The 12,023-nt window shown below is 36.8% G+C and overlaps 1 protein-coding gene across 3 annotated transcripts; it reads right to left on the minus strand.

Annotated features, from left to right (window-relative positions):
* Positions 1 to 5,729: 5,729 nt before the first annotated feature.
* cUnh8orf89 (chromosome Un C8orf89 homolog) lies at positions 5,730 to 11,733 on the minus strand. 3 transcript variants are annotated; one of them, XR_013796379.1, is made up of 8 exons: positions 11,430 to 11,733; positions 11,200 to 11,239; positions 10,538 to 10,647; positions 10,003 to 10,135; positions 9,829 to 9,924; positions 9,647 to 9,702; positions 8,744 to 8,978; positions 5,730 to 5,919 (listed from the first exon to the last, which is right to left on the minus strand). XR_013796379.1 is itself a non-coding variant. In XM_079602342.1 (7 exons), the coding sequence occupies exons 1-7, from the start codon at positions 11,632 to 11,634 to the stop codon at positions 8,839 to 8,841; spliced, it is 780 nt and encodes a 259-aa protein (XP_079458468.1). In that variant the 5' UTR covers positions 11,635 to 11,733; the 3' UTR covers positions 8,026 to 8,838. The 3 variants fall into 3 exon arrangements, 2 of the variants coding, with proteins under 2 accessions (XP_079458468.1, XP_079458469.1); XM_079602342.1 differs by lacking the exon at positions 5,730 to 5,919 and having other exon boundaries at positions 8,026 to 8,978; XM_079602343.1 differs by lacking the exon at positions 5,730 to 5,919 and having other exon boundaries at positions 8,026 to 9,004.
* Positions 11,734 to 12,023: the final 290 nt, after the last annotated feature.

The following is a 12,023-nucleotide window of genomic DNA, read 5'->3' on the forward strand; positions in this document are numbered from 1 at the left end:
TCTAAAACATTTCAGATTTTTTTTCCATGAACAATGTATAAATAATGTTTTTGTGCTACCGTTTTAAGAACACCGTTAAAAAACATTACTTTGGACAAACATTCTGTTAACATTAGGCTACTCAAAGAGTGTTTGTTCGTGATTTTGAGAGAGCCTTGCCGTTCCGTTAGCTGGGAACAAAAACAGGAAATGACCTCACTAATCAGCAGGCGAATACTGATTCAAATGTAAGAATCATTGTGAACCGTTTCTGATAGTAAACACATAAACATACATTTGTATCAAGCTCATATAGCATCAGCCATCTATTTTATTGAGAAAGCTCATGCTTGAGAAAACATTGGGAATACATTTTTGCCCAGGTTTCCTTTAGGATACATTTAAAGGGCCGCAAAAGTCCATTATTATTTACCAGAACACTGTATTTATGTGCCTGGATTCCCTGCTGTCTCTTGAAAAAAGTTTGAAAGAGATTCCCCATCTTTAGTTTGGCAGACTCTATGGAGTCTGAAATACAGGTTTATTCACGTCATTCGTTTGAATGGACTTTTTGCATTAAGCATGTTTAATTGCATTAAGATGTATTGTGTGTGTAAGAGTGGTTAGTGTGTATTGTGAATAAGTGAAAGAGTGTTATGTGGGGTCACGTCAGTGTTATGCATACCACAGCCTCCTGACAAAACCGTCCTGGAAACAAACTGCCAATGTGGATGCCAACCAATGCAAATAAACACTAAATCAAACCTGTCCCATAGCAGTGGTGCCAGAGGAACCCTAAACATGACGACATCTTTGCAAAGATTTCACCAATGCTAATATAAAGCGGTTTATACATTTTCATTCACTCTACTGTTCAAAAAATTGTGGTACGATTTTTTAATGTTTATTAAAAAAAATATTTTTATTAACTTTTAAATAAAATGTTAATGTTTATGCTCTCCAAACACTGCATTTATTTGACTAAAAATATTGAAATGGTAATATTTTGTAATATTATTACAATTTTAAATCAATGAATTATATTTGAAAAATATATTAAAATATAAAATATATATTTTAATATATTTGAAAAATATAATTTATTCCTGTGATGGAAGTTGAATTTTCAGCAGCCACCCAGACTTCAGATTTGGTGCTCAAGCAACATTTATTATCATGCATTTTTAAAAGCTTGTCATTTTTGTGGAAAATTGGATACTTTTTTTCAGGATTATTTGATTAATAGAAAGTAATCAATATCATTCTTTTGCAATCAATAGCATTCTTTTCCTTCTCTGTCAAGTTTTCCACAGACCCAGGTTGAAAACCTCTGCGTAATATCAGGACTGGTTATTTTCTCTTCACTCAGTTTCCTTCTGTTACCGTCGGATGGCTTGTTGACTCAGTTCTTGATAATGCAGTGAACCAGACTCCCGTTTCTGTTTGTCTAAGGTGCAGGTGTGCCCTCATTGTTGACAATGGACAGAACAGAGAGTCTGTTTGTCATGGACATCTGAACCAGAGTGCATATATAGAACTGTATGTTTGCCATGAAGATTTCAGAACAATATTTGTTCAGCCATTTTTAAAGACATATCAGTGGACCATTTACCCATGTGAAAACATAACTGACAGTGGACTTTTTCTTCCAGAGTTAATCCAGAGTTGTTCATCATTACTCGTGTGATGTTGTTACTCATCATTATCACATGAGGGAAGCTTGTAAAGTTGTACCGGATGTTCTACCAAAAGTAGTGGGTCAAGGTCAATATGTCATATCTGCAACTGTCATTTGATGAAAAAGATAAACGTGATTAGTCGAATCTCATTTAAATACATAATCTTGATGAGTGCAAGGTGCAAGTCTATGATTTAGAACACATCCTCCTACTCAGGGGTGCGTTTCCCGTACAACTATATAGCTCACTGCTTAACTACCATAGTACGATGCATCGTTGGAGAAATCAACTAGCTCGTCACGACTGTTTCCCGAAACCGTATGTCGCAAAGTATCGTTCAACCACGTTGGTTTATGACGTCTCGCACGTGGTGGACTAATAAATTATTTGAATTAATCTGTTTGAGATCGAATTAACACTAGATTTTGTCATATAAGTTACAGACATGGCATCTGAAGACCATTTCTAATTTTTCTCAGTTACTTTGCTTTATTACCAGACTCAATATTTGGCTCGTTCTTACTAGTAGAGCGCGTTCGCACATGCGCAGTCTTCAAAAACGGTGTTTTAAATCTCTTGACAAACTAAAAGACGTAAATTACATTTGTATGTATTCTAAATAAATAACACGGGTTGTACTGAATGTCAGCTTGCTTATTTTGCTAAAGATAAGGATTTATTCAGTCTACATCTCATGTAAACTAGAAACTATGCTTCAAACCACAGCTCGAGAGCTGTCGTTCCAACCACACAAGTTTGCGATGCTGTTTGCGAACGTTCGTTGGAACGATGGTTTCGGGAAACACCAAATCGTTGAACTATGCTGGGGTGCGTTTCCCGAAAGCATCGTTAGCCAACTATGGTCGCAAGTTCAGTCGTTATCAGCATAGTTCAACGATTTGGTGTTTCCCAAAACCATCGTTCCAACGAACGTTCGCAAACAGCATCGCAAACTTGTGTGGTTGGAACGACAGCTCTCGAGCTGTGGTTAGAAGCATAGTTTCTAGTTTACATGAGATGTAGACTGAATAAATCCTTATCTTTAGCAAAATAAGCAAGCTGACATTCAGTACAACCCGTATTTTTTATTTAGAATACATACAAATGTAATTTACGTCTTTTAGTTTGTCAAGAGATTTAAAACACCGTTTTTGAAGACTGCGCATGTGCGAACGTGCTCAACTATGTAGAACGAGCCAAATATTGAGTCTGGTAATAAAGCAAAATAACTGAGAAAAATTAGAAATGGTCTTCAGATGCCATGTCTGTAACTTATATGACAAAATCTAGCGTTAATTCGATCTCAAACAGATTAATTAAAAAAAGTTATTAGTCCACCACGTGCGAGACATCATAAACCAACGTGGTTGAACGATACTTTGCGACATACGGTTTCGGGAAACAGTCGTGACGAGCTAGTTGATTTCTCCAAGGATGCATCGTACTATGGTAGTTAAGCAGTGAGCCAGAGAATGTCTAATAAGGGGAGAAGGTTCACTCTCGCTACACTTCCGGCTTCTGACTGGTTGCAGTTCCACTCTGATTCCATATGAGGGCGCTCACAGGACGAGTGCAGAATGAATGGAGGTCTGTGGAGCTATACCCCTCAAAATCCACTTTTCTCAAGATATAATTTTTTGTCTAGTAATTTGAATGTTGTATTCGAAAGGAGATGCAAAGAAATTGCACATTGCTGGGTGTTAGATTTTTTAGAGTCACTTATTTGCTTTAAAAAGTCTTTCAAAATGTCAATGACGTCATACACATCGTACGACCAGAGATACTGCTTTACGGCAATCCTTCAGTCACTGTGGTGCTTTCGCGCTCTGCACTTTCTTTTCTCTCGAGGCATCGCCAGCACAGCTGACACAGGTAAATACACGTGCTAGAAGAGTTTCTGCTAGAATACATTCTGTTCCCGCTTCGGATCCCACGATGGCATCAAGCGGTATCTCTGGTCGTAACCAGTCCTTCACTGACCAATCAGCGTTCATTAGCAGAATGCTAGCGTGTTATGGGCAACAACAACTCAACCTGTAAGAAATCGAAAGGACATAAGTACTCGTTCATTCAATTTTCGACCTATAACCCATGTTGAACTTGCCCAACCTACAATCAAATCTGAGATTTCTCAACGGCAATCGGCTGAAAGGGACAAATTTAGCCGTCTAGCCCCATAGACTCCCATTCATTTTGCACTCGGGGGCGATCGCCCCCAGTGGAACTCTGGTGGAACTACAACCAAAATTCGGTACAATAGGACTTAATAGGGAGTGAACAGGCTCTCCGTAGACGGGCTCTGAGTGAGCTATATAGTTGTACGGGAAACGCACCCCTGATTGTTTAAATTCAAGGTGAAATGTCATTCACAACTTTTTTACAGCTGAAATATCAGGTGTTTCTGAGTAAAACGGGATATTAAAAAATTTGGACAAAAAAAAAAAAAAAAAAGTGGGGCAACGGTTAAAAAATAAGGGGACCTGCTAATTTCGTTTCAGAAGCAGAGCAAGTTATTACATTTCGATGAAAGAAGACATCATTTTTTCTTCGGAATAAAATGAATCCCTCACAATACAACCAAGAATGTGTCTTAATCAAGTAAATACGGTAGATAAATTATGGAAGAAAGAAAAGTCACTCCCACCTACCTGAGACAAAGATCCTAAAGCAACTGTAAAAGGTTTCTTATGTTTTATAGTGGACATATTGATGTCACCTGATATCAAAGTCATTCTTTGAACTGGACTTTTGAACCGTTCTATTGAGCAAACCCTCAAAACTCTTGCCAAATCTGGGCCTTTTGATTTGTGGATTTGGCTGTGTTTAGGTTTGGCTTGGGCACCGTCTCCATTCTCAGATTCGTGAAGATAGAGGAGGACACTGTCTACTCTCTGTGAGTGAACTTACTAAAGTATATCATTACCATTAACCTGACTGGGTCGCATTCCTTTCCAGTGCACAGAAACCTCATGTCACTGTGGCTTTGTGCTCATTTTATGGATCACAAAAGCCAAATATCTACACTTAGGCACATGAATACTTGTCATCATTTCACAGCTCCTCATTCGAATTAAAAATGTTATAAGGATTATCACTTTATCAAGTATTGAAACAGTTTGAAACTACTTGTAAGACGAGAACCAGGGCTATATAATAGCTCTGAACTGTTGAGGCTGATTTGGAGTGAGTTAAAGGAGCTGAACTGAAATGATAATGCGCTTGTGGGCAGGTCTACGGCAGCCTTTTATTAAAGGACTCTTTGTTTACTGTTTGTTCCGGGTCATTTTGATTGACTAAAGTTGACTAAAGCCAAGGACTCGCTGAAAGAAACAAAAAAACAAAACAAGCCATTGAGAGTGCTTGAGCAGCTTGCTCACTTTGGATTACAGCGAATGTCTGAAACACGCTTTTCATGTCTTCAGACAGACATGCAGCTAAGTACATACATCGTTTCATTGTTAGTAATAATAATAATAATAAACAACCCTTTAGAAATCATTACAATTTTAAACAAATAATAAATAATTGAATCAATTTATTGATTAATAAAACCCCTCTAGAAATCATTACAATTAAGCAAATAATAAAAAAATGTATTGATTAATAATAATAAATAAGCCTCTAGAAATCATTACCATTTTAAACAAATAACAAATAATTGAATCAATGTATTGATTAATAATATTAATAGTAATAAAAACCCTCTAGAAATTATTACAATTAAGCAAATAATAAATAAATGTATTGATTAATAATAATAATAATAAATAACCCTCTAGAAATCATTGCCGTTTTACACTAATACGTTAATTAATCAATTAATTAATAATAAACAACCCTCTATAAATCATTACCATTTTAAACAAATAAATATTGTAATTAATTTACTGAATAATAATAATATTAACCAACCCTCTAAAAATCCTTACAATTTAAACAAATAACCATTTATTCATAATAATAATAATGATAATAGTCAACCCTCTTGAAATAATTACCTTTAAAAATGTATGCAATTACATGTATTTATTGATTAATAATAATAATAATAATGATCTGCTTCTCATTGCAGGTGGCTCCTGTAATAAAGTCTTGAAGCCAAAAGACATTATCTCTCTTCTCTCTGCCCAGAATGTGCCAACCTAGTCTTGACCCGAATCAGCCTGGCCCGTTTCCTTCGGACAGAAGACACTTTGGTGTAGAATGAAGCTCTCTCACGCTCTCTAAGACACCGCCTGCCACCTGCACTCAACTACTGTATCTGTAATGAACACTGTTATCAGCTAAAACATACAGCAGACAATGCTCGTCGTTGCTAAGACTATCGAAAATATGAATCAGAAATATCATATACTTACAGTTTCATATTGTTTAATAGTGCAGTTCCAAGAGCCACTAATAAAATCACTTTTTGATAATGTTGAAGCAACTTGCTTCTTTGACAAAAACATGTTTGTTGCATATGATTATAATTACATGAAGTACTTTCTTAAAAAGTTAAAGTGATTACTCAAGGCAGTAAGTAATAAAACACATTTCCATATGTACAACATGACATAGACAACATATACTGTAAGTGCTGTAGTTTAAGGCAATGTTAACGCAAATTCTTGGCGAATACAAAATACATTTTCAAGTTAATTTGATTTCAAATGCAACAATCCCTGATAGTTTTACACCAGAAATGTAATGGGTCTCAACAAACACCATTTTTATTTTATAATTACAGTGGATATAAAAAGTCTACACACCCCTATTAAAACAGCTGTGATGTAAATAATGGAAACTTTTCTCTTTGTCCTCTCATACATTTTTAAGGGTCACACTGTTGTTGATAATGTCCCTGTTGTTGTGCCATACTTTCTGTACTTGTTGATGACTGTCTTCACTGTTCCATCATGGTATATCTAATGCCTTGGAAATGTTTTTGTAAGCCATTCCTTTAATGCATGGCATACATTGTATAATTTTGTGCTGTCCCAGGCGAAAGATGACCAATCGTGTCAAATTCTGTAGTCGTGGCTCCTAAACGGTGGTCCTACGTCGTACACTGATAGAGGTTCAAAGACCAAAGATCTTGTTGTGACCAAAGATAGCCATGCCAAGTTGGCCTCTTTTCTCTTGGCATAACCACATCCATATTCTCCTCTTTCGCTTCCTCTGTGTGTGTGTATTATGTCATGCTGCATCCAAATATGCATGCCTACTTCCATACTATACAGTATGCAAAAAACAGTATGTGAGCAGAGTAGTATCTGAAAAAACAGTAGGCGGAAGTCTTTGGATGACCTACTACTTCCAGAGTGCACATTCGATGGACACTTTACTATCCCATGAAGTGAGGATTTGTCCATTTTTAACACATCCACCCAGTTTTAAAAGGGTGTGCACACTTATGCACACTAATATTCTTTTAAGTTTTTATATTAATAATTTTTCTCTGAAATGTGTCACTTTGGTTTTCAGTGGTATTGCATATGTTGTCATTTTTACATTAAGGGCCCTATTTTAACGATCTGAAGCGCAAGTATCAAACGCGAAACGCAAGTAACTTTGTGGGCGGATCTCTATCTAAAATGGCGCAAATCTAAAAGGGGTTGGTCTGAAGTAGCTTCATTACTCATAGGTGTGGTTTGGGCGTAACGTGAAATAAACCAATCAGGGGTGCGTTTCCCGAAAGCATCGTTAGCCAACTATGATCGCAAGTTCCGCCGTTATCAGCATAGTTCAACGATTTGGTGTTTCCCGAAACCATCGTTCCAACGAACGTTCGCAAACAGCATCGCAAACTTGTGTGGTTGCAACGACAGCTCTGGAGCTGTGGTTAGAAGCATAGTTTCTAGTTTACATGAGATGTAGACTGAATAAATCCTTATCTTTAGCAAAATAAGCAAGCTGACATTCAGTACAACCCGTATTTTTTATTTAGAATACATACAAATGTAATTTACGTCTTTTAGTTTGTCAAGAGATTTAAAGCACCGTTTTTGAAGACTGCGCATGTGCGAACGTGCTCAACTATGAAAGAACGAGCCAAATATTGAGTCTGGTAATAAAGCAAAGTAACTGATAAAAATTTGAAATGGTCTTCAGATGCCATGTATGTAACTTATATGACGAAATCTAGCGTTAATTCGATCTCAAACAGATTAATTAAAAAAAGTTATTAGTCCACCACGTGCGAGACGTCATAAACCAACGTGGTTGAACGATACTTTACGACATTCGGTTTCGGGAAACACTCGTGACTAGCTAGTTGATTTCTCCAACGATGCATCATACTATGGTAGTTAAGCAGTGAGCTATATAGTTGTACGGGAAACGCACCCCAGAGCGTCCTCTCACATTCCCTTTAAGAGCAGGCGCGCTTGTTCCATGGCGGATTGCTATTATAACGGCGGATTTGCCAGGCGCACGCGATTTACATTATGGTAAAGATGATTTTGCAGTCTTCGGAATTTTGTTTCCTGGTTTTTGACGGATAACCCACTTTGTCAGATGTCCTTATATACCGATGTGTCTTGCCACTATTGGTCAAACAGGTTTGATCCGTCATTACTACAATTAGCCTGAATAATTTGGGTAAATGCGTAAGCTAGATTTATGCCTATTTTTTCACATGTTCATGGACACCACAATGATTTCCCTTGTGTGGTAATATTTTTCCTTGTAATTATGCTGTATATGGTTTGCAAAAATATGAACTGCTACGTCTGTGTAGATGAGAGAAGCAAAGTGTATGCGCGTTGTGCACACGCTACATTATGGCTAAGCATGGCCCTTAAAATAGCATCTGAATAACGTGCAAGTTAATTCCCTAATTTACCGACGTGTGTCTGTGGAGGGAAAAGTCCGCTGTGCGTCGGGTGAAAAATAGGAATGATACATGTGTCGGCGTACAAAGTCATTTGCGCTGGGTGCAAGATAGGGCCCTAATAGGTGCAAAAGTTTTGGTATGATTGATCTTTGTTTCATTTTTTACATCACACAAACCTGTTTTAACAGGGGTGTGTAGACTTTTTACATTCACTGTAGCTATAATAAAGTATTGTGATCAGTTATAATAAAGTGTCTGCACTCGGTACCTCTCAGGTTTTCCCCCTTGACTTTATTTGCTCCGTCTTTGGCACAGTTGTGATTTCAGGGGTCATGTGTTTCCTCTTTGGCTAATGAACTCCTATTAAGAGTCCTGCCTATTGATCTTTCTGAGTCTCTTTATTTTCTCCTGCCGGACTGTTTCTGCTTCCAGACAGGAAACCTCAGTGAGCCTCTGAACAAAAGATGCCGAGGCACCCAAGTGTGGATCAGGGTACGACTGGCCTGAAAAACAATGACCGGCCCACAGGCTGGTTAGACAAGAGCACAGTTTGCTTATTCAGGTTTACACAGGTAACACTCTCCTCACCTCATACAAAAGACTGGGGATTTCAATAATGGCCTAGTGTCTGGCAGGGAGGACGAGAGATGTGTGTGTACATTAGTGTTAAGTAATGTTTGTGAGCTCATGAAAACACATGCACATGTGATATTCATCAACGTCTGTGTTCTGAATCTGTAACAGGAGTGAGGCGAGAGATCTCACCTGTGAAACACTGAGAAAACATCTAAATAACACATAAGATGTGCTAAGTTTACCAGCACCAACTGACAGAAATAAACTTAAAACAATAGTCTACTTAGAAGTGTTATATATGAAAACTTGTTTCCGCCACATAATACAAATTAAAAACTTTTTATCTCACAATTCAGAATACAAATTATAATTTTTTCTTCAGAATTCTGACTTTATAACTCACAACTGTGAGTTAATATCTCACAATTCTAACTTTCTTTCCTCAATTGCGAGTTATAAAGTCAGAATTGTGAGAGATGAAAAGTTGCAATTACCTTTTTTTATGTTTTATTTATGTTTTATTCCACAGTTATCACGTGGTAAATGACAATAACTCAGTTAATCACTGCTAACTTGTTAAAGATGAAATGCTCACTTTTGTTGTTAGCACCAACAGGGAAGAGATTGCGGACTCTGTTTGTTACCCTTGGCCTGAAAAAAAAATGCAAGGAATAAGACAAGACAAGAGAGAGTAAAATATACAATAAACAGTACACGTATGCACAGCCAAATACAAAGAATAAATGTTATTTACCTTATGTTATTACATGGTATTACCTGTTTTTATAGTTTTGAGATAAACAGAGTCTTCCACTGACAGATGGAGTGGTGGCTGGTAACAGAACGGATGGAAATGAGGTCAGATAATCAGACCTGGAATTTATGCAAAGAATATTAGTAAATAAAGAAAATCATAATATCGCAGTACTTTAGCAGTCTTGAAGAACTCACCCGCAAATATGTGGTCTTGGGTCGCGCGGGGAAAGTTCTTTGCGGTGGGCAAATTTGGTTAAATTGTGAGAATGATAAACATGGAACTCCTGAGAAAGTGGACTTGTGGGGTTGTGGTTAATCAGAAAACCATCTGCTTGGAAAAAGAAACATTTTGATGTTACAAACCTTTAAAGTTTCCTGAGAAAGTGACCATTAAACCACTTTTATCTAAAATAATCGCAAAAGCATTCCCTGACCAAATTTACTTAGATCTAAAGAGATTGTTTTATGCCAATAGACTATAAATTTAACTGCTGCAAACAAAATATTATTGTGAATGTTGTGAGCCCCATCTACTGGTTACCTCACTGAAACTACCAATTACACATTTGTTCCATCTCATCAAATAATGATGTGAGAGTATCATCAATCTGAATACACTTAGTAGCTAGCTACTAGTACTCTTAACATTTTTCCCATTTGTATACTAACAATAATGTTACAATAAGTGTATCCAGCATGATTCATATATTATGAATGGAAAGAGGGATACCTCTTATATCATTAGTGACGCGCGTTCCATTTCTCCATCGTTTATCAAATAATAAATGACGTCCAGAAATATTACTTTCACGGTCTTTGGCTAACAATGGAAGCAGAGACCTGAAAAGAAAGTAGAATTTGGTTTAATTCATTCTGCCATTTGAGTTTGACCCAAAACCATCTCGATATTTGCATAGGTTTCTCTGGAAGCATATGAGGTAAAAACATGACAAAAAATGTACAGAGAAAAAAAAATGATTGCCATTTTAAAGAGATAGTTCACCCAATATGAAAATTCTGTCATCATTTACTCACCCTCAAGTTGTTCCAAACCAGTATGAGTTTATTTCTTCTGATAAACACAAAATAATATATTTTGAAGAATGCTGTATGGTAGCCTAACCAAACAGTGACGGCACTAGTCAATGGGGGCCTGTTTGGTTACCGACATTTTTCAAAATATCTTCTTTTGTGTTCAACAGAAGAAACTCATACCGGTTCGGAACAACTTGGGAGTGAGTAGCCTAAATTATGACAACATTTTCATTTTTGGGTGACCTTTTAATTTACGATGATAGCCTACAGTTCTTCAAAGAACGCACACAAAAACAACAACATTATCAGCATCCTAAAAATCATATGGTTTTGTTAGTGTAGGCTAACGTTACTCACCCATCAGTAATAGAGCTGTGAGGTTCTAGATCCCTGGAATCTACAATTTCATATTAAACATTAAATGTACATGTTAATAAAACACCAGATACAGTTAATTATCTGCAGACTCTTCAGCATGCTGAACGTTTAATTAAACCTTATAAATACATGAAGAGAATATTGTTGAAGAGACATTAACTCTCTTTCTCGTGCTGCCTTCAGTAGGCTATAGCCTCTAAATGACTCACAGCTCGGACTGCATGGATATTTCTCCCTTGTTGAGAAAACATTCATCCTGGATTCCGCAGACGTGTAGCATCCAGAAACTGGAGGACTGGAGATGTAGTTGGAAGAACACCTGGGTCGCGCGTCTGTAATGTCCTTTATTATCAGACGAGATACCGATGGCAGTGATATCAGTTTGGGTTTAACGACGCTGGTATTAGGCTTCATATCCACTTTTGGATGTCAGACAGACTATAACGTCATTTTAGTCCGTTTAATTAGGTTTACACTAATAATTACGGCCATTATTTCAATGATATAGGCCTATATCGGTCAATGAAAGTAAAAAAGAAAAAAGAAAAAAAAGAAGAAGCGGATAGTCCATTGCGTCGACGTTGCCACAGTTACTACTACCAAAACCACGTGACACAAGAGGTTAGTGACAACAAGGTAATAAACTCAAAATGCTTTTGGATTTTACAAATAATCGCACACGTGTATATAAATAAACCACGTTATTGTATATGTTGATTTGAATTAGTTTGCATAAGTGTGAACAATATAAACAAATAGCTTGAATTTATGTATGAATGTAAAAATTCTGAAAACAGCATTTC

The sequence above is a fragment of the Phoxinus phoxinus genome (assembly GCF_949152265.1).
Source record: "Phoxinus phoxinus genome assembly, chromosome: 24".
Taxonomy (NCBI): Eukaryota; Metazoa; Chordata; class Actinopteri; order Cypriniformes; family Leuciscidae; genus Phoxinus; species Phoxinus phoxinus.

Excerpts from the sequence above, each read along its gene's own strand:
- cUnh8orf89 (XM_079602342.1), bottom strand. The coding sequence starts at position 11,634 with ATGAAGCCTAATACCAGCGTCGTTAAACCCAAACTGATATCACTGCCA. Across the intron at positions 11,240-11,429 it reads ATATCCATGCAGTCCGAGCT|ATTCCAGGGATCTAGAACCT; the intron begins GTGAGTCATTTA and ends ATGAAATTGTAG. Across the intron at positions 9,925-10,002 it reads CCAAGACCACATATTTGCGG|GTCTGATTATCTGACCTCAT; the intron begins GTGAGTTCTTCA and ends CATAAATTCCAG.